The sequence below is a fragment of the Lepisosteus platostomus genome, chromosome 9 (genome assembly GCF_059453375.1).
Source record: "Lepisosteus platostomus isolate fLepPlt1 chromosome 9, fLepPlt1.hap1, whole genome shotgun sequence".
Lineage (NCBI taxonomy): Eukaryota > Metazoa > Chordata > Actinopteri > Semionotiformes > Lepisosteidae > Lepisosteus > Lepisosteus platostomus.
Window position 1 is genome coordinate 18456250 of NC_142619.1, and position 22219 is coordinate 18478468.

A 22219-nucleotide genomic window follows, 5' to 3' on the forward strand; every position below is an offset into this window, starting at 1 on the left:
TGTCACTGCAGTAAAGTTTTTTTTGCAGAAACATGTTGTGTGCTCTGTTTGTAATATTATTTTGTTTTGGGTTTTATACAAGATATTAAAACACTGGTAAAATTAAATAAAGGAAACAAAAAATCAAATGCCAGCAAAAACGAACTGCTCACTAAACCAGTTTTACTAAAAAAATGTCTCCAAATTAGTATTTAAACATGTATGGAGAGACATTGGTATAAAAAGAAGAGTTATTCTCAAATGTAGTATCTTACATCTTACGGCAACAAGTCTCACACTTACTGCACTGTGATTCGATAACATTTACATAACGCTTGAATAAAACAAACCATTTGAATTTATATAACTGCACATTTATCCAACTGCATAAATTGATAAAGCACTGTAACTCAAAATGGTTTTGTTCATTAATACATTTGTATCCAATGTTTGCACATCAGGACGTAGGTGTGCAGCATAGTACAAGCAGCTTGAATTGTAATGATGGGTGGTGCATGTTTAGAATATGCCAGGTGGCTGAGTCAGTGGGCTGCTGGCCTTAGTGAGGACATACAGTACAGTAGTTCCTCCATTTCTTGCTGTGAGGCCTGATTGAACCCACAGGTGGTCAGCATTACATTACACCTCCAGGGCACTTTCTCTGAGCAAGGTAATAACCCCCATGCGGTTTGTGTTAACCTTGAAATAAATAATGCTACGAAACCAAAATTGGGTCAGCCTCAGTGGTGTGCTTGGGGTGGAAAGGGAATGGAATAGCAGCGCTTCATTGTAGATCGTAACATGATAAAATGTCATCACAATTCATTTTCAAACTCCTTAGATACATCTGCGTTAATTCTATTACAACTGACTACAGAGAAACACATTGTAAGTCATTCAATTCTGAAATCACCCAATAGCAAATAAGTAAAATGTGCAGTCAATGGGATAATTTTAGTAATTAGTAATTTAGTAATTTTTTGAATGGGATGGATGTCAGTTTACTTACAGATGATGACAATTTTGGAGATGCAGTAAAGAAATGAATTAATTGAATAAAGGCAAGTGTCCTGGAATCTTTGGTCCAACGATTCTTTAAAATATAACTCTATAATAGGGTCACTCTGGTCTAAAACATCTAAAGACAGCTCTCATCTTTTCAAGGTCATTCTTGCACGAACGGTGGATACCTATTTCTCTTGCTATGGAAAATTCTGACAAGTTACTGATGAGAATTTATGGTGCTTTCCTCTGAACTGCAAATAATCCCTGACAGCATAGTCGGACAAGGACAGCGTTTTACTTAATTCCATCACTCAGGCTGGATCACTTTAGGCTGCTAAACATACATGCTCCTTCATTGCACTGAAAGATCTGCATGATCTTTTGAACTGGCACTTGACTCTTTACACATTTTATAGGCGTCAGAATGAGCTACTGTAGCACTTGTTGCTATACTGTTCATAGAAAATTTACATATTTTTATTGCTTTGCAAATGCAAGGTGGTTATCAAAATTAGAGAGCTTTTTTATTTCCGAAGTATTTAAACAATTAAAAAGTTTAAATAATTTGTTTAATTTGATGGATACTAGCAATCATTGATCTAGCTAGTCTAAATTGAAAGTAATCACCCCTTTAATTTTGAACATTTGATTAGCTCCATTCAAATAAATCTGCTCCATAATCCAAGTAAAGACATACTCTCTTCAACTACAACCATCCTAGTAAAAATCAATTTTAATTATTCTTACCAACGTTACACATCTTAAATCTTTCTTCTTTCTTTCCTTCTTAGTTTCATAATTCAATATTACATTTTTATGGTGGTGTACTTCCCAATTTCTTAACAATATTAGCTTTAATAATTTATCTATGATTCATGTGCAATTGAACAGAACTACAAAAATATTCTTAAAGCAGACAAAATAAAACTGAATACAACTGTTTGTGAACAGATTCAAGTTCAAAACATTCAAAATTCAGTTTTAGATTTAGCAAATTTCAAAAGTGTTAAATTTTAAATTATTTAAAATTTAAGCCAGCTCTAAGTTTGATAACCCATGAATCTGTTTATACTGTAAATGCTATTACATGATTACAACAGAAAAAAAATGTACAAAAGAAGACAGTAAAAAGAGAATAAAAGATTATCATTTTTGTTAAAACATAACCTATTCAAACATTTTCTGAACTGAGAATATAAATGACAATGAAAAACTTAAATCAATAATTGGTTTGCCACTTATGAATCAAATTTATTGATAAAAACTACTTTTATAAATAAACATGATATTAGGACTCTTAAATTATATAAGGGAATATTGCATCAAATGCTAATATTACAACAAAAAAGGTTCTTTCAATATTGGAGCAAAACCGTAAAGGATTAAGTAAAACCCTGAATAATGTAAAAAAACATTCTAGACAATGAAAGGGAAATGGCTGATGTACTAAATGTATATTAATGTACTGCAAATGAGATGCAAAAGGGACTTGCTTAATTTGTTAATTTTTTTTAACAAGCAACATTAACAGACAGATACAGTACAATATGGTATTCTATTACAAACCCACTGATTCACACAACTACAGTATCTCCTGTATACTGTAGCTCCCAAAACACTAAAAACTCTCTCCCTTTTTCAGTTCCTTTGGCTCCAACGATTCTGCATCGACGGCATCGATTTCCAGAACCAAGCCCTCTAAACATACTCTATTTTCATCAACAGAGGATACCCTAGCAGTGTTATTGACAGGACCCTTGCCCAAGCCAAAAACACCCCTCGGACCACCAACTCGAGGAGGAACTCCTGCTGTAACAACCGCATTCCTTTGGTACTTCCCCACCACCCCAACACACTTTCTATCCCCAAGACTATTAGCGACAACTTTTCCATCCTACAGGATGATCCCTCCATTGGGGCCCTCTTTTCTGACCGCCCCATCATCTCATATCACCAATCACCTAATCTGCATAACCTTGTTCACAGCTCCCTTGACTACTCTCAGCAACCATCCACACCAGGCACTTTCCCTTGCAACAGAGCTCGCTGTATCACCTGCAATCATACCTTTTCCCTTCTCTCAACAACAGACTAATTGTCTTCTAAATTTTCTCTACACATTGTAGGTTTTAATTCACACCTCTCTTCACCTATCCTGACTTCACACTAACTGAATGGCCACTTTGTCTGTCCCCTGTTCCCACCTATCGCTCCTCCTCTCTCCCAGCTTTTGTTCTCCTATGCTACACTACCTTTGCTTACTGCCCTGTCTTTCTCACACCTGAAGAAAGCACCACGGCCGAAATATTGTGTTTTCTTACTTCTCTTTTCAGCATGGAATAAACCTATTACTTGTTCCTTTGCAGCCTACACATGCTGACACAGATACCCACCTGAACTACGATATAGTATATTTATATTTTCAGAAGCCATTTTATAGAGTTCCTCATAAAAGATTAATTCTTAAATTACAGGCGGTAGGAATTCGATGAATCGTGCTTGGATTGAGAAATGGTTAATGCATAAAAAATAGAAAGTACAGATTAGGAGTGAATGGTGGGGTGTTGTAATTAGAGGAATGGTACAAGGAAATGTAAAAGGACCACTGATCTTCCTAATTGATATAAATGATCTAAATTATGGTGTAGTTAATAAACTAGACAGTTTGCAGACAATGCCAAAATAGGAGGTTTAGCAAACACTTTGAAACCAGTAAATGAAATCTCAGATATTTAAGATCAAATTCAAGACCAGACACGTACCTAACACATGACATTTAAAGAACACTTGCTTAGTTGAATTCGTAAATCTCAAGAACAGGCAAATACCCAAGCTGGCTGCAGCAAAGGCTAAAAAAACATCTAAAATAAGCACACAAAGAGTTCCAGTAGGTGAGCTCAATGGTGAGTCACAGACTTTATTTATTCCCAAATACAAACTTTTACGCTCTGAAATTTACTGTGAATGACTCCCAATGTTTATGGTCATTTGAAATCACTGAGTTGAACACAAAGTATGTTTTTATTTTAATATGTTCAAGTGACCTACCTATCATTTGTATTAATCTCATGATCACAAATAAAACATACTCTGTGTTAAAGAAAAAATTTTGTTAGTTTTAAAAAGTACTAAAACAATAACAATTAACTTTTGTTTTGTTTATTTTGTTTTTCACTTTTGAAAAGTACATTTCTCCAACACTGTGTACTGGAAGTACAGTACAAACACTGGCAGGAGAACCGACAAATATATCATCTCTGTAGCATCTTTATAAAACAAATCCAACCCTGTGTGCTAGATCCTTACAAGATCATTGACCAGTTAGTGGCACAGGTTAATTTATATTAAGAACACACAAATGTAGAAATTATCCTTTGAGACGTTACTCAAAAAGAGTTCATGGAAAAAAAATACAGAATCCTGCTGCCTTGGGAGAGACAGATCTCATCTATGACCTAGAAACCTGACAGTCCTAATATTGGGATCAATTCAAAGCCACAGGCTGAGAGGAAGGAACTGATGATTAAAGGTGATGACTCCACTTGGGACCTGAGCCACTTTTTGGAGAAGAATAGCATTACTCTCAGTTTAAAGGAAGAAGCTTAATCAAAATGAGAAGTAGAAACCGTACAACTATATATTTTTAAAAAGAAAATCAATCTTGGAAAAAAAGATGTACAGTAGACTAGAAAATGGGTTAACACAGGACTGAAATACAGTAGGTGGGAACCAATTCAGTCACAATAAAGACACCAGCTGAAAAATGTGAAAAGCAGAAACAGATGTTTCTTTTTCTTGTATTTCCAGCACCAATATAAACTTGAACAATTCTGGAACTCTGAATTGTGACAAATTAACTTGAAGGCCTAAGCTGAACATTTTATCTTTGGTTTCATGGCAGATAATTCAGGTCAGAATTGACTGTAAAGGAAATCAATTATGTAGAACACCATTACTCATGCTTTTGCTGCTATGTTTAACCACAAAAGCAAGGGTACATAAGACAAATGATAACTCATTTTTCCCCAATCAATAACAAAACTATAACACTTTGTGTAATGATTTTAACTCAATAAGGAACACAGAAATCTTCCTAATAAAACACTACTTAACCAAATTACAATAAGGAGGTCTGCTATCTTTTCCACTACTTGCAAGGTAGTACTGTACAGTAGGTTCCCACTCTGTTCTTAGAGAGCCCCCACCCTTCAGGCTTTGTCCTGCAGCCGTATTCAGTCAGTGGCTTAAAAGGGAATAAAGGGAATTCCCAGGGAGTCAGCATCTTCGAAATGTATGGGCATCTTGTTCGGGACATCCACATAGCTTTTTGTAAAGAACTGCCACTTGTTTTCGGTCCTACAGTAAATGTACTTTCTTGAAAATTCACATTATCCCTTTGAGTCTGTGTCTCATTCATTGCTAAGCATGACAAAATCCTAGGTTTATCTAAGGTCCAGTTGTTATCTTCTGTGTTGAAGACAATATACTGTATTCACCCTTGAGTAAATGAGTGCACAGTTAGAAGGTAAACTGGAATACCCTGCAGCTTTCCAGAAGCCTAAAAATAACTAAAAGCCCTGAACAGAAAATAAGTACATAATAAATTAATTGAAGATGGAAACCTGAGACAGTTCAGATCTTATAAAATTTGTTGGATCTGTCTGTGGCACAAGAGTAAATAAAATAAAAATACTGCTCTAGAAAAAACCTGAAAACCATATTTCTTTCATTTTAAATCTGTCAAAATTGATAATACCTCTAATTTTAACATAACCAGCCAATTCATAAATTGACTAAAGTAAGACCTTAATTTTTCTAGCTTAAAATTTAAATTGCTGCTATTTTATTCCTACTTATAAAATGTTTTAGACCACAGACACCACACGTTTCATCCCATGAACCAAAAATTATAATTCTGTAATAGTTTAAAAACAGGAGTTTGCTTTGACTTAATTTTCTATATTTTATTATGTATTGTCTTTGTGTACAAGAAACACAAATAAGTATGTATGCAGCCCTTGGGTCCAATAGAAATTAAGTACAAAGCCACACAGGAAGCAAAATAAACTGATAGTCCCACATTATTATGCCTTATTGTATCATATTTTTCCTACACCAGTTTTTAAACCTTTAGTGGATTAACAACTCTCTGTTTATCATGATAATTCTATGCTGTTTTATAAAGTGATAACAAAGGTGACTGGACTCCAGTATTACACAGAAGTGCTTAATTTTCTGAGAGATTCCCTGGGGTGTTGGTTTATTGTCTAAGAGCCATGAATTGGATCACAATTGGTCTCTGCAGAAAAGTATGACAAATCAAACTATAAAAGGAATCCCTTAAAGCTATTCATTTACATTAAAAAATCCACTCAAGAGGTGGATTTTTAGTGGAGTCATGCCAGCTCTTCCAGAAGTGTCATGTGGCCCTTTGACTACGTAAACACTCAGTGCAATAAAGAACAGTATTGGTCATGCTGAACAGTTTTCCGAGACAGGTGTGTCAAATCATTCTTGAACTTCATATGAAGTCTATGTCATATTCTGACAGGGGAATGCTCCAACTACTGTATATATACATACACATTGTAACTCACAATTTCCATAATGGTTTTCAGTTTGGCAGCAAATACAATTTTCAATTTTTCTGTTTTATCCTAATCTTTTCCAAACATTCTTCTTTTAGACTCACCTTAAGTGATTCGTAATGTAGCATATAAATATTATATTGTATAATGACACAGGTAATTCTGCTATAAAACTCACCTTTCAACATCCACCAAAACCTTCTCCCAATAATGTTTTGCCTTTGACCTACTGTATATATTCAGATATTGGGGTATTTTTTAACTAGAACATGTTTCCAGTTATTTTTTCTTTAACTTTCCCAGATCTTCCAGTATATGCATGTATTGCATATAGGCATATAGGCATTTATGAATAATTATAGAAACTGAATTAAATATTAACATAAATAATATGAATGCACTTCTTTAAAAGCCCAATACTTTACACTCACCTAAGTGGTGTTCATCTTATTCTGAAAATTTAAATAGAGATTTAAGTAAAATCTGAGGACTAAAGATAGCCCAAGCTCAAAGCTCTTATGTGGGTTCCTGCCTTCTATAGCAGATTGTAATCTTTCTAGCAGCACTGTCAGTACCCTTGCAACCTTACAGCTGCCCTTCAGCTCCCTCTGTACATCTCAGTGCTTCTCACTGCCTCACATTTTAGTCATGTAGTTGCTCCGCACTCCAGTTGGATAACACTGTCACAAGTTATTGCAAAAACCTTTAGGCTGAGGAGACATTGTCTGTGTCCCCCGATATTAAACTATTTAGTTTTTAAATGTATTTTTATAAGGTGAAAATATTGACATGAATGCTAAGACTTGCAGAAATGGAGAATATCTACTTTGAAACATACTGTATTACAGCAGCATTTCCTACAGCTATTACCCAAAAGAACGTGTAAAATTTGTTGACTGACCACCGTAAGAGTTATTAAGGGATTATGTTAAAAGAAAACCAGTTTTAATTTCAAATACCTTACAATATATTTGAATTTGTTCAAGAAAGTCTGACCAAATTAGATTTCCTATAGTGAGTCACTTCACTATGTCAATCATGGATTCTAAATAAGACTTGCTTTCTTTTGGGAAATCTAGGTTTAAAAAAACACAACTTCTCAAAATAGAAAAAAGGTTAGTTTTATTAATAGGGACATCATTCACAAAGGCAGGCTTTCTGAAAACTTATAGATTTTATAGCTTTCCTGAGATCCTTTTTGTATGGTATGTGATAGGTGGAATGGCAGTTTTAATAAAAATAGTTTATGAGGTAACTCACTACTCACTCTCATCAGTATGAGACATACCAGTCCTCCAAACACTGGTAACTCTCGTGCCAAATGCTTTAGAGTTTGTCAAGTCACATGATCTTCTGTCAGTACAAGAGTCATTGATAGACATGACCTAAAAGAATTGGTGGTTCCACATTGGATTGATATACAATAAAGAAATAATTGATTATTCCAAAGTGTTAAGAAAAGACTGATCTTTCCTTTATCTAATTTTTACTCATTTCTCAGTTCATAACTGTCAATGAATGATGGACAGTGAGAGTCCATTTCATTTACAGCCTTCCCTCTCTTGAATCTACTTCAGAGTATGTGGTACTGTATATTAATTCTGATTAACAGGATTACAACTAAGAGTATTCCTTCAACTGAGAAAAGACAGACAGGAATAAATAGGAAGTTATTATATTCCAAAGTAAAATCTTCACCCCTCCAACACGAAACAAACGGATTCTTATAATTTCTTTGCATTCCTTTTCAATAGTTTGTTACCTAATTGACTCTAAATTGAGTCCAAATAAGGAGACTGAAGTTTAAACAAAAAAGAGTATCAGATACAAAGCCTTGCAATAATATTTAATGAGCCCCTTGAACAAAAAAAATAGTGTATAATATCAGGCTTGATTATAAATAAGCAGGTCTGCAAATAATATTATCAGGAATGATCCTCAGATGATGAGACTGTAATTTTACAGCTGTAAAACTGTGTAATGTGAGGGTGTATTTGCAGAGAAACAGAGCCACATTCAAGTAATGAAATCCACAATAATTTACATACTGTATACACTTGCAATGTCAAATACCTAGGAAAACCTTTCTGATTTTGAAGCGCAGATGAAAGCAAAACGCGAATTTCGCAATTTTGTTAAATATTCCTGACGTTTTGCAAGCCAAACATGATGACAGTTGAGAACAATATACTGTAAAACAGTGAACAGATAATACTTCAAGCAAAATCTCCAAAATGACCCCATATGTAAAAAGGCAAACGATTTAGCACATTGTTAAATACACAAAGGAAGTAATAACATTTAATTCCCCACTGAAAGGTTTCTGCTTTTCTTCCTGGGCAGCCAATGCATGCTGGCACATCGCCCCACTCAAACAACACTCTTCAGGTTTGAGTGATTTTAAGATCAAGCACAGTGAATTATTGAATAGTGTATATTAATTAGTGCTGTCCATTTCACAACGTTAGAAGGTACAAATGCGTAAAACAGGGTTTATGTGTATAAACATATAGTTAGCAGCCATGCATAGCTGTCAATCTCTTAAAAAGTTCATTGTAGTGACACAGATACAGTAGCTTGGCCACTGAAATGGAATTTGTCAAGGAACACCACTCAGGATTCTCCTAATATCCCTGAGTATAAGAGTAAAAGTATTTCAGAAATTTGTGGGATATTATGCTCATTAGCAAATTATGATTAGGGAATTTTACGATATAAATCTGTCAAGAAATACTGGCACACCCATCTTTCATTTCTATGCAAAACATAATTAAATGCAAGATCCTGCTATGGAAGCAGGAGCTGATTTAAAGACACGTGTTACTCTGTAAAAGATTCTTCTTTCTCTGTATAAAACATTCTTCTAAAATGGTTAGAGAAACAGCATGTTACTGCAGGAGCCTACAGTAGCTATTCTTAAGCACAAACATTATTTAAGGCTGTGCCGAGAATATACAGTACATGTCAATGCAGTGAAGTTAATTGGGAAAATAATTAAAACATCTTAGTTGTTGGTGGGAAAAGAACTTAATAAGACTGACCTCAATTAGAATAATACTCACAGAAGGACAAGCCTGCAGTGAAGGTGTAATAAGGGTTTCAGATCTGCACGTGTATTACATTAACCACTTGTACCATATCTAGAAGGAAAAGTCTCTTCATTTGGTTTGATTCCTCAAGCAGGTGTAAAAACAAGACTCAGGACAGGATGGACATATACAGTACAGTTCTATTTAGATGCATTTTGTAACCTAGAACACACTCTCCAAAAGTGTTTAGAACAAACTGAACACTTAGTAGCATTCATAAGGTTAATGTGACAGTCCTTCACTCCGGAAATCTCAGGACGACAGCATAGTACATGACTATTCAGTAACTGCATATTAGATAAATATGCTTAGTGAAATCTACTTTTAAACTAAAAATTGTACTATTTGAGTCATAGAAGGAGCATCTGTGCTTTAAGAGAAATAGATCAGAGATCAGACCATTTGTCACTGAATTAACAGATTCATGAATGGTACGTTGTATGACATCTGCAGTACTGTACATCAAAACTGAAATACTGCATCAATTTGGCACTTATTACATTGAAGGGTGTCCAATTTTTCAGTGTTGTCTGTGATAATGCAGGACACTTACAGTATAGCTTATTAGGGTGCTGTTAATAATGATATTTTGTTGTAATGATAACTTCTGAAGGATCCCAAAACACTTGACATACAGTATAGGAGGGGAGACGCTTCATCCATCACTGACGTGCAGCAGTGAGCTAGATGACGGGCAGCAGCCATTATGCTCTTGTAGCCCTTTTATGCAGCAGATCAGGTGAAGAAGTGAGAAATTGATGAATTAATGAGGAATTACTGTAAGTAGCAAAGATCCAAAGTGGAAGTTGGCCAGGACACAAGGATTAACATGTTTAATGACCAAAGAGCGATGAGGCATTTTACCCTCCATTCTGCAAGAGCATGACCTACAGTATGGTGTCCAGAGAGAAGAGTACAGTACCTCCTACTGGTCCACCAGCACAACAGAATAAACCAAACTTTCCTTGGATGGGGAACTAGGACTTCTATAACTTACTACAGCATTGTTTATAATTAGCTTGAAATTCTATCACATACTGTAGAATATAGAGCTATTCAGCTGCAGCATCCTTATGTGTAGTTTCTACAAACCCTCATGCTACTCTCTAAATCATAGTAAATCTTAATCTATATTTCTTTGTAGAAAAAAAATACAAAATTGTGCCATTTCATCATTTATATAATACTGTTAACATTAATTTTTAAGAGAGATTTTAAAGCTGCATCCTGTGAATGAAAATGGCACTAATAATAGAGATTAGAAATTCACAAACATGATTGATGGTCAAACTACTTAAATGTGCACAGAATTTTTAAAAGTTCAAATAGTGGCCAAGTACACCTTTCCGATCACATTGTAAATCTATATCAACAAAATCTTGATTATACAACATGTCCTGAAATACTACCTACATGGTCTGTATAAATCTAGATTTAGACTGTTTTCTGAAACTTAAAAGATTCTGTTTCTTAAACATATTATTGGACACTTTGCGTTGGTACTTATTTTCTCATTTTTAACATGCCCTTATAAAGATGAAATATTCCTACATATAGAGTATATGATCAGGTTTACAAGGAGTCACACAGCCAGGAATTAGACTGCCACTACAAAAGAGGTATGAATGAAGTCTTTAGGTTTTAAAGTGAGTAGTCAGTTCCCGAAATAAAACCTAATGTTGCTTGCAAAAGCTATTTCTCTTGATGAACCTTGTCTTTATACTGGGCTCGATTTGCCCAGGCAAACTGCAACCAGAACATTTCACCTGCATTGACAATAGCAATTCGGCAATATTTATTAACATGCCCACCACCCTGTCTCTTATTGAAAAGCAATGAACATCAACTTTCATCATGTGATGGAGGGCTACTTACATGATTAAAGTCCATGCATGAATACGATTAAGCAGTATACTGTAGGTGAAATCCATACAGTATAGGATGAATGAAAAAGGCAATATAAGTCAACCACATTGTTTAGCACACAGACGTAAAAACGCTACAGTATGAGCTAGAGTTTTTCATAGCTAGAATGTGAAAAAATGGAAGAAAGTACCCAACTTCAGGAAATAGGACTTTAAAGCAAATACCTACATTTTTTTTGCTTCATGTTTTAATTTTCTTATATCTGTAGCAGAGCATGTTGGCTTGTTATGCTTATTTATGTGTCTGAACTATTCAGCTGTAACAAAGATTCCAGAAGGAATGAGCTGCATTTCTCTACCCTTGGTTGAGTCTTTCAGAAACAACTCATTGTACCAGAGTACCAAACATTCCAATTCTACTAGATTTATATTGCTTAAATTGCAATATTTTAATGAGAAGCTACCTTACATTCGATCTTTGAAAACAACCCCAAAAAATGAAAACACAAAAAATACTTAGATCTCCAGGTAATCTGAATACACAAACCCAGGTTTTACAGACTCTGCACATAGATCTTATTTAATTTAAAAAAATGTAATTCAACATAAATATACCTTTTGCAGAATATTTCCCAGTACTTAAATACAGCCTGTTATATTCTTACAAATGTGTGATGAACAGGAATAACAGAATAACAGGAAGAAACTCAATATCCAGCAAATAATAATAATCAGACTTTGTTATTGGACATTGCTGCATAATAAATTAGGACATTTTTCATTTCACAAGCTTAAATTTCTTAAATTCTGTTCGATTTAATCCACTGCTGTTACAGTACATTTCAACATGAATTGTGAAAAGTGAAGTACACCTCTGACCTGAACACCAACACACTTTCCATGATAGAAATAGCCACAATCTCATTCCTTTTACATGGCTTAAAACACAAAACCAAGGTTGCTTTCTTGTGTTTTCTTCTCCTGTTATATACCCTAAATTTAATTACCTACAGAACTACTGTATATGTATTTTATATGCATCTACAGTCATTGTTTAAATTTTAGGTGAGTAAGCCTCAATACAGTAAAATATCTTAAAATTGACTCAGAAATGTAGTTAGAAATTACATTCTGCATTTTTACTTTGGTAAATCAATTTCTGTTGTTACTAGTAAATATGAGACCTAAGTTCTCAATGTAAACTTTTATCATCTTTTTTTTATTCTAGTTTGTATGGACAAAACCAGCAGACAACAGGACAGAAAACACTGCATTATGAAAATTGAATATTAAAATAAAGAACATGTGTTTCTATATATTAAGAAGGAAGATAATAAAACAACCCCAGACAACACATTATGTTTTATCATTCAGCTAAATACATTAAGAAAACATTTAAAAAGATTGCACTTTTTATGGTTGTTACAAAACAAAACTGGATTGCAATGCATTACGGTATTATGGAAAATTGCTTCCTGTGAAATGTACAGATGTTACAAATATAGATGCTTCAGATGAAATATTTACTTATTTACTGACTTAGGAAAGCAACATAATACTATCAGGTATTAAAATGGGCAATACAGTATGTCATTTTTTCACTTATACTCCTTCTATGCATATTATTCTGGTGCACACAGGGAGGAAGTGTTTAGATATAGAATAGTTTCTAGGTTAAAAACAGGAGAAGTGGGGTAAGTAAAGAAAAAATAGCATGTTATCTTATTTAATTTCATTGAGCTTTATGTTGCTTTTGTCAGCACATTTGGTTAAGGGAACCTCTTTCACCATAAACTTCTCAGAATCTTTGCAAGGCACTTAAACATGTAAAAGAAGAATTTAAGGTTTTAAGACTGCCCAGTATTCTAGAAGGTTATTGATATTGCAATACCACAAACACAAAGATAACATTGAAATGACATCTGTGATTTCCAAAAAGTAGACATTCTACCGTCAAACAAAAAGGTAATACACAAACATAATATAGAAAAAAAGATGCCCAATACATAAATATATAGAGATAGTATATATAGAAAGAGCTTCATCATGTTAATACATTTTTGAATAAGACAAAGACAGGTCAGCAGTAATAAAAGTGTCTTTTTTTTGTGAGGCACACTTACTCACAGCTTACTCAAATGTCAAACACTTTACATGTTATAAAAGAAATCCACTTTTAACATCCTCAAATAATACCTTAGTTATAAAATTTGAACATTTCTGTAGTAACATTTTCGAACAAACGTTTCAAAGGGAGGACATTATACTGTATATTTCAAGCAGCAGTGACCATTCTAAAAAGGGTGCAGTGATTTGTTGCAATCATTTTTTATTAAAAGCCTGCAGGAGCTTTCAGAAAATGAAGATTGGGAAGTCATTACAGAAGAAAATAGTGTAGAAACTTAAACTCATAACCAGGAACATAGGTACACTATGTGCAACATGTCTGTGTGCACTGCACAGTAATAGTACTGTATACATACATTATGCATGCAGCTAGGAAAAAAAGGTATAAACCACAATAGTACTGGAAGGTGTTAAAAACGTATGCATATGGACGGTATATGCATAGCTTGCCATGCATAAACAACTGAGATCTAGCCATCTAAAACCTTTTAAACACAAGCACACAGGGGGGAAAGTGATAAGATTCTACTACAGGACAAATTCTAGACTAAAACCAGGGGAAACAGGAGGAGTAACAAAATGTTCTCAAGTTTACCTATTTCATTAGATTGAGCGTCTTGCATGAGGCATGGATGAAGATAAGAACAGACAAACACATGAAAGAGAAGCCAATCAATGGCACCGGAGAAAAAAGGCAATGTATTGCTGAATTCAGCCTATGGATTTCTCTCTATTTCTTAATGACATACTTAATGATTTGAAAAGGCTAAAGTGTGTGAAGGCAGCCAGTGCAGCACTAGTAACACTCTAGAGGTAACATGATGTCATTAGTGTGCATTTTAATATTTCTAAGATTTCCTTAGTTTTAACACAGCAGCACAAAAAGCAAACCAGGAGCTATGTTAGGCATTTCATCTTTCAAAACTTTGTACATTCTTCTATGGTCATCTTTTGCAGTTTTTTTTACCCCAATAAACCTGCTTCGTGTTTAAGATTTACCTTGAGCGCCTGTAACATTATGAGAAAAAAATCAAGACCGAGCAGGCTGTGACATTCTATCAGAAGAGTCTGTTTAATGTTCTTTTTACGTCAAAATCCAAAATGCCACAGGATTCTGCCAAGATTGCCCTCAAGTTCAATAAGATCAAATCTAACTGCATACATAGCACATCCACACATGCTTACTAATACAGAAACTCTTAGTAAGCAGTTATCAACAAAAAGCTAGATACATTTTTAAACTATTCATCATACACTTGTTTGTACAGATACATTTCTTAATTATGAGGTCTGATATCAAGTGAATCAGCACACAACTGAACTACAATGTGCGCCACACATCAGAAAGTGACAGCTATAAGCAATAAATTGTTCTGCACACATTCTGTCACTTTCTTTCATCATTTTCAAAGTTAAATAAAGCATTAGTCATCAATTCTCATAACAATTTATTGTCAGAAACAGAAGTGCTGCACCCAGGATTTTGAAAGTTTCTGTAGATTGTGGAAGAACAATTTTAGTTGAATGACTCAATACTGGTTTGAGAAGTCAGAAGTTCTAGATTTAACTCTTCCTTCCACACAGGTACTAGAGTTTAAACATTCCTCACAGCATTAAAAGACAACAGGTTGTATCCACTCAACTTACCCTTAACCCTTTCTCCTCGGTTCAGTTGGATCTCGCCTTCTCCTTGGGGTGTGTAGGGTTTCACCACGATGAAAGTACGCCCAGGAACTGCACTGTAGAGTTTCCTTTTGGGCCCACGATGCCCAGTAAGGGCTGGTGGCTGTGGAGGGGGGCTCGGCTCGGGGGTAACCGTGCTGGGGCTGTAAACGAAAACATAGGTTACCGTGGTGATTCCCGGCAGCTGGTAGCTAAATCCAGTGGTCACCGACATCATCCCGTGACCTGCGTTTCAGCGTTCCCAACCCAGTGCCCTCATTCGCCGTAAGGTCACTCGGTGTGGTGTGCCCAACCCCCTCCCTCCTTGCACACCCCCCACTTTCTCTTCCTAGTGGAGCCAGGAGCCGGTCATGATGCGTGGTGCAGGCGTGTTTCGGATTCCGCCGGGGCACACCTCAGAGTCACACATGTCCGGAGTCACAGCTTTCTTCCCCTCCTGGGAGGGTGAGTGTTCCCCACTGCGCTCCTGCTCTCTCTCCCTCTGCTGCTCCCATCCACCCTTCGGAAACACTGACACAACTGCGCGCTGCCACTACCCTCCCCGTCTCTCTCTCCCACCCCTCTCTGCACATTATACCGTGGACGCGGCTGCCGAAAGGAGTAGATTGATTTGTGCCTGCACTCGGCTCCCTAAAACAAGTCTTCGGGGAGTGCAGGGCATAAACCACCATCCCGTTTGCTTAATTGCCACTCCGCTCCACCCCCATCCCCCCTAACCCCCCACCCCTGAAAGAGACAGGCCAAGAATTCTAATTGAGCTGCTGCCTCTATAGCTCCTGCTCTACAGATCCCCCATTTATCACTTCTGCTGCGTCCAGGTTCATCAGCCACAGCTGAAAGCTCACAGGCTTCTTTTTTGCATCGGTTTTATTTTTTAATTCTGGCACCCTAATGTTAATTAGCTATGGATTTCCAAAAACTGTGTTTTCAGTAGTAGCTTTTTTGAATAGTCCAGGTAATGATGACAATTATTTTGATTGTGTGTTTATGCCTGGATATGTAATTATGCAATTCGGTTGCTGGTGCTGTTTTGTTTTTTCCTTATTTATTTATTGTTATTTTTGCTTCCTTTTATTGTGAGTCAGGGTTTTCCCAACCCCTCCCTTCAGCAGCTTGATCAATCGAATCAAACTCTCGTTCTTTCTTTCTATCTCTCTCTCTCTTTCAGCTCCAGGCTCCGTGTCGGCTTTTCAATTACTGCAGGGAGACAGGGCTGGAATGGCAGCCGCATATTAATGCCTCAGCTCAGGACAGCATGTATACAGAAACAGACTGAGAAAAGAAGGAAAACAAGCCCATTGGCAACACCAGCAGCACAATAGGACATGGACCGTAATGCAGACAGCTGACATGGAGCATAGGCAGACAGACTACGCCTGCTCGCTTTTGGATCTGCACGGCTCAGACCATGATAAAAAAAAAAACAGATAAACCCTGAAACCCATCTTTTCCGTTACTGCTTAATGATGAACAGGTACAGTATTTATTGGAAATTTAAGTCTGCTTACTCATAGTATTGAATGTATGTGGCAACCTGCTTTTTAATTAATCAAAAGCAATCAATGAGTATATTTCAAAACACTGTACTTCCCTTCAATTGCATGTGTTTTTTAGTTCTCAGAGTTTATTATGTAATTCAAGCTTTCTAATAAAATGTATTAGTATACACATGGGTATGATGTACTTTATTCACCTCATCTAGAAGACCATTCTCCTAAATTACTTCAAGGTGTGCTTTTTTTATAATTGCTATTAATATCAAGGACTTTAATGGTTAAATCGAAACCAGTTATATAAGTATTTTCTAGCACTGCACCATCCTTATTATTCTCATTCAACATATTCTGGCTTTATAAATAAATCTATTGCTCAAGCTATGCACTTAACTGGTTAAAATCAGTAGTGTCTGAACAGGGAGATATGAAATAACATCTATAATAAACAGTTAGATCATAAATACATGTTTTGATACTAGCACATAATACTGTACACAATTATTGTCATGTTGCACTTTATTTTATTAACCAAAGGCAAGTAAAAAATATTAAATTCAGTCTCTTTAAATGACAACCAGGTTGCTCATGGGGTCACCTGTGGTTTTTCTCCAGACAGACCTTTTAGAAAGAAATGTCCAGAAATTGTTTTTAGACACATTTTAGTAAACGTTTAAAAAATGCTGTGTTTTTCTCTGTGGAATACATCATACTCTTATACATCTTAAATGAAATCTTAATTGACTGACAATGTGACTAACACAAGAGAAATAAGAAATATAAAAAATCTAAAATTGCTTTATTTTCTGCAGAAAGAAAATACCACCACATTATGGTGGTAATGTGGGATGCTATTGGTCATAAAAATTGCAGTCAAATCTTAGCTTATGTACAGTAGCTTTGTGTGCAGTGAGAAAAAAATAAAGAGGGCCGAATGGTTGAATGAACACAGATATCCAAAGCCAGTTTCAACAATTTCTTAAGCAAAATGCTTCAGCAAGAAACTCAATCTCTATTATATGTCTAAATTTTTTGTACAATAGTACAGAAAAAAATTCCTGTAAAACACAAAGTCTGAAAAAAAAGGCCCTTAAGTTAACCATGATCATTTAATTGCTAGTACCTTATTAACATTCTACTTCTTGAGACATTTCCATGTATTAACCTTAATGAAGGCTTCAGCTCTATGTGAAAAGAATATTCTCATCTTAGGTCCAAAATACACCTTGTCCCAAATTCTCATCTGGGTCCTTTTCTCCTAGACGTACTTGAAATATGGCCATCTAGGTTAATAGTGTTGCTTCATTTTCAGGTGTCTGAATACAGCATTCAAATTCCCCAAAAATGTTCTGTTTTAGCGAGTTGTTTCTTTTATATATGTACTGTAGTATACAACGAAATAAACACACAAGTCGAAATATTTTGGTCTTCCCAGCACATTACATAAATGATCAAATCTAACAAAACACATTTCAGAAAAAGAAAACTTCTGAGTGAATATTATGAAAAATGTAAAAGAATGCATGCCAATAACCCAAGGAAAACTGTTCTTTTAAAACAAGAGATGTACAGTACTGTACATCACCCAAGTCTGGACTAAAGAGGAGCATGACTTTCTGACATACTGTACTGTATATATGAGAAAACACCTCAATTTGTTTTTATAAATTATCCTGTGCTACAGCAAAAGCCTGACAATTACATAATAAGCTGTCCATTGTACAGCTGATAGGATATCCCTTCACCTTCAATGTCACTGACTAGTTACAAAGGAAAGTGTTGTCAAAATGCAATCTTTATCATTCTTTATGTTTTAGATTAAATCAAAATTGAATCTAATATAGGTCAAATGAGGTTAAGATCAGGCAACCAAACAATCCACACTGTGAAACCTTCTTTTCTGAGGAGCTGCAGTTGATGGACAGAAGAACGCTATTCCATTTTCAAAACATAAGTCAAATATATAAAAAATCAGTGAAACAATTACTCCTCATTAAAACTATACTTGTCTGCTTTGAAATTTCTGATTCAGTGGCCAGAGGCTGAAATTATGTACCAGAACCTCCTTGGCACACATTGCTGTGCCTTACTGGCAAAGAGAAGTAAGCTTTATTGCTCTACATCTAAGTTCACAGACCACACAGCACACCTCATCTACAAAAAGATAGTAATAACCATTCATCTACCACAGACATGAAACATGTTTTACCTGTTCTGTTTTCATTGAAAAGTGACTTTCAGAGGTTGTTAAAAGTTTTCTTTTTTAATTCCAGTCATCCAACGATCTTTTTTTGTGATGACCACACAGTGGTCGTCTTATGTTGTGTGTAACCATGTCTTTAAAACTTGAAAATACAAGTAGTCCTCTATGAAGGCTCCCAGCATCTATCTTGACCACTAATGCCTGGTCAAGATAGATGCTGGCTAATGCCAATTTCATGCACTAGATCTATGAGAACAGCCTTAGACCAATCATTCACAACAATGTGTAAATGGACAAGGTTCTTCTTATTGTCATGCAGAATGCTAATTTTCCGTGGCCTATTCTCTCCTTTTTTTAATGAGACATTTCTTCAAAGTAACATCCTCTCAGATCTTGTACTTTCCTCTATGCTTTAATATTGAACACATTCTGTTCATTAAGCACAGTTTAAATCTTTGAATTTGCCATGGTGCATGCTTAGTTATTGCATTAAATACTCCATTTTATTCATAGTTCATACATAATCCTTTTTCCTACTGACAGGTTTTCATCTGTGTATTTCTTGGCATTTATTTTTGTTCACTCAACAGCAGATAACTACTTATAATGACTTGAACTTTCAAAGCTCTTTACAAGGAAGGGCATTCTTAGGGAAGCAATGGCTGCAAAATGTTAACCACAGGGTGGTCATTAAGCACATCTGAACAGAATACAACTAAATGTCCTAGTTTTCAGGATTGCAGCAGACATCCTTTGTTTTTTTTAAAAAAATCAATGTATTTATTATTATAAATGAATCAATAACAAAGAACAACATTTCTTTGCATGCTGATGACACACTAAAAAATGAAAATTAAAAGGAAAAAAATAAGTAAATGCCCTTGTTCACATTTAAAAAACCATTACAGATCACTGTTTGGATACAAGGTAATTTTCTAAATCTCCTATTGATGTCCTGTTCAAGTGCTCTTGGGAATATTTTAGATTTGATAATACAGTATATCTGGATATTTATTTCCCCCTTTTTCTATCAGTTGGTTAAGCAGAATGGTTTTGTTGTAATTTAGATTAAACAGAACCTTAACCCAATTTATGAAAATTAAAACTGAGTTGGAAAGGCGGGACACATTTGCATCTACCAGGATGAGTAAGTATTTTAAAAATGGATGTGCTTCATAGGCTGTTACACCCAACTGTTGCCTAATGTATTCATCAGTCATTTTTTTTCTCATTGAACAAAATGCTCACACAATTTATTTGAAGGGGAAAAAGGTAAAACTAAAGCAGTGTGCATTACATTTCCCTTCTAAATATTGGTGGCTTAGTCGTACCTGACATGAAATTGTACAAAAGGACTACCCGGCTCAAATACTCTGCTGAGTGGTCTAGGACTTACCCAGATTCAATGTAGTTGAGTAGCAAAAAATGTGGCTATGCTGAAAGAACACTGAAATATAGTTTTTAGAATGTGTATTTTACTTTTAGATTTTACTATTATTTAATGGTTAAATATAACTCTCATGGAGAAACATTCATTTTTTTCTTCTGTTTAGATTTTTACAAATAAGAATTTTCCCATTTACTTCTATGAAACAGTCAACCCATCTGAGGAAAGTCTGCCAATGGAAATAATTACTTACACACTTAACAACAAGGTGATGTTTTTTTCAAAAGACCCTTCTAATGATTTGCTTACACCTAAGAGTATCTGTTTTCTTTTTTCAAGCAATTTCCGTGCATATACTGTGCATGTTCCTAAGCAGTATTGATAAAACAACCTAGTAAGTGATAATATTCCATGACCAGATACAAAACTGTGTAGAACGCAGCATTATTAACACCATTTATTTAACCTATCAATAAATCTATCAATCACTAAATAAAATTACTGTTTAAGATTATTATAATAATAAGGCTATTAATATTGCATATTTCCTATAATCACTACTGCACCTACAGTATCACTTTAATGAAGATATAAAAACAATTTACTATAAAGTCATAGAACAAGAAATCAGTTTTACAACCAACATGCTGAATTTTAATAATGAATTTGATACAGATAAGTAGAAAAGTATTTAAGATGCCCTGCTATCACCCAGTAATTCCAACTGTAACAAGACACTCTCAAATCTGTATTTGGATTAAGATTAACAAAACATCTTGTTTATCCTATTAACGAGTTTCACTCATCCAACAGCAAATCCTACTATTCCTCACTAAACAATCCAACCACGAATTCCTTTAGCACAAACATTCCATAATTAAAGCAACTGTTGAAGATTTGTTGCAGAGTATTAGCCTGGTCACAGAAACAGTGTTAATATCAAATTAAATTAACATCAATTAAACCAAGATATGAAATACCATAGTAGTTCAGGTGGGTAGCTGCGTCAGCATGCGTAGGCTGCAAAGGAACAAGTAATAGGTTTATTCCATCCTGAAAAAAAGAAGAAAGAAAACACAACGTTTCGGCCGAGGAGCCTTCTTCAGGTGGTCACACCTCGACTCGGCTCCACGGCCGAAACGTTGTGTTTTCTTTCTTCTTTTTTTCAGCATGGAATAAACCTATTACTTGTTCCTATGAAATACCATATCTACCCTCCAAATACAGATACAAAACGCAAGAGCAAAGAAGTGGATATTTCAAAATTACAGTACCTAAAATATTGTTTATAATGTAATTCTGTATATAGTACTGAAAGGATACAGTACACAAAACAATGAAACACTGACATCTGAGGTACAATAGCCTGCATCATTGTATTGCTTGTACAGTATATTTTGCTCTCCCAATCATTAGTCATCATCTTCTCTTACCACTACAGCCCTTCTGCCTCTTAAGTGGAAAGGAGTTGTCTGAACACTCCCCAAAATGACTCAAAATGCACTCCTAACAGCCTTGTCTGGTAATGCTGTACTGGAGGCATGTGCTAATACGTTCTTTGGAGAAAAAAAATACCCAGAAGCCAGATTTCCTAATTCAGTTATGTCTAATTAATAACTAATTTTAACCCCCTTGCATTCTCCACAAAATCGCAACGTAATTCATTTCTTCCAGATAATGTTAAGGTTTTATCTTTCTGTAACACGGCTAGTAAAAGTGAAACCTCACAAAAACGTCAAAAGTCATTTGAGTTTACATTTCCAGAAATATAAAAAGAATACAATACAAACAAAACTAGTA

The 22219-nt window shown here is 35.1% G+C and overlaps 1 protein-coding gene and 1 long non-coding RNA gene across 6 annotated transcripts in view; one reads left to right on the forward strand and one right to left on the reverse strand.

The window, feature by feature from the left end:
- Positions 1-22219, reverse strand: part of shank3a (SH3 and multiple ankyrin repeat domains 3a) — a 666415-nt gene that overhangs the window by 206382 nt on the left and 437814 nt on the right. For 3 of the 5 annotated variants that reach the window (XM_088647091.1, XM_088647095.1, XM_088647096.1), the window contains 2 exons: positions 15301-15479; positions 14249-14269 (listed from right to left, as the gene is read on the reverse strand). In XM_088647091.1, the coding sequence (XP_088503217.1) occupies positions 14249-14269; positions 15301-15479 (200 nt within the window). The remainder of the gene's footprint in view (positions 1-14248; positions 14270-15300; positions 15480-22219) is intronic. The other 2 variants (XM_088647094.1, XM_088647093.1) reach the window with 1 other exon arrangement.
- Positions 16062-17002, forward strand: LOC148654601 (uncharacterized). Its single transcript, XR_015941498.1, has 2 exons — positions 16062-16291; positions 16505-17002. It is a non-coding gene; the product is annotated as an uncharacterized LOC148654601 (long non-coding RNA).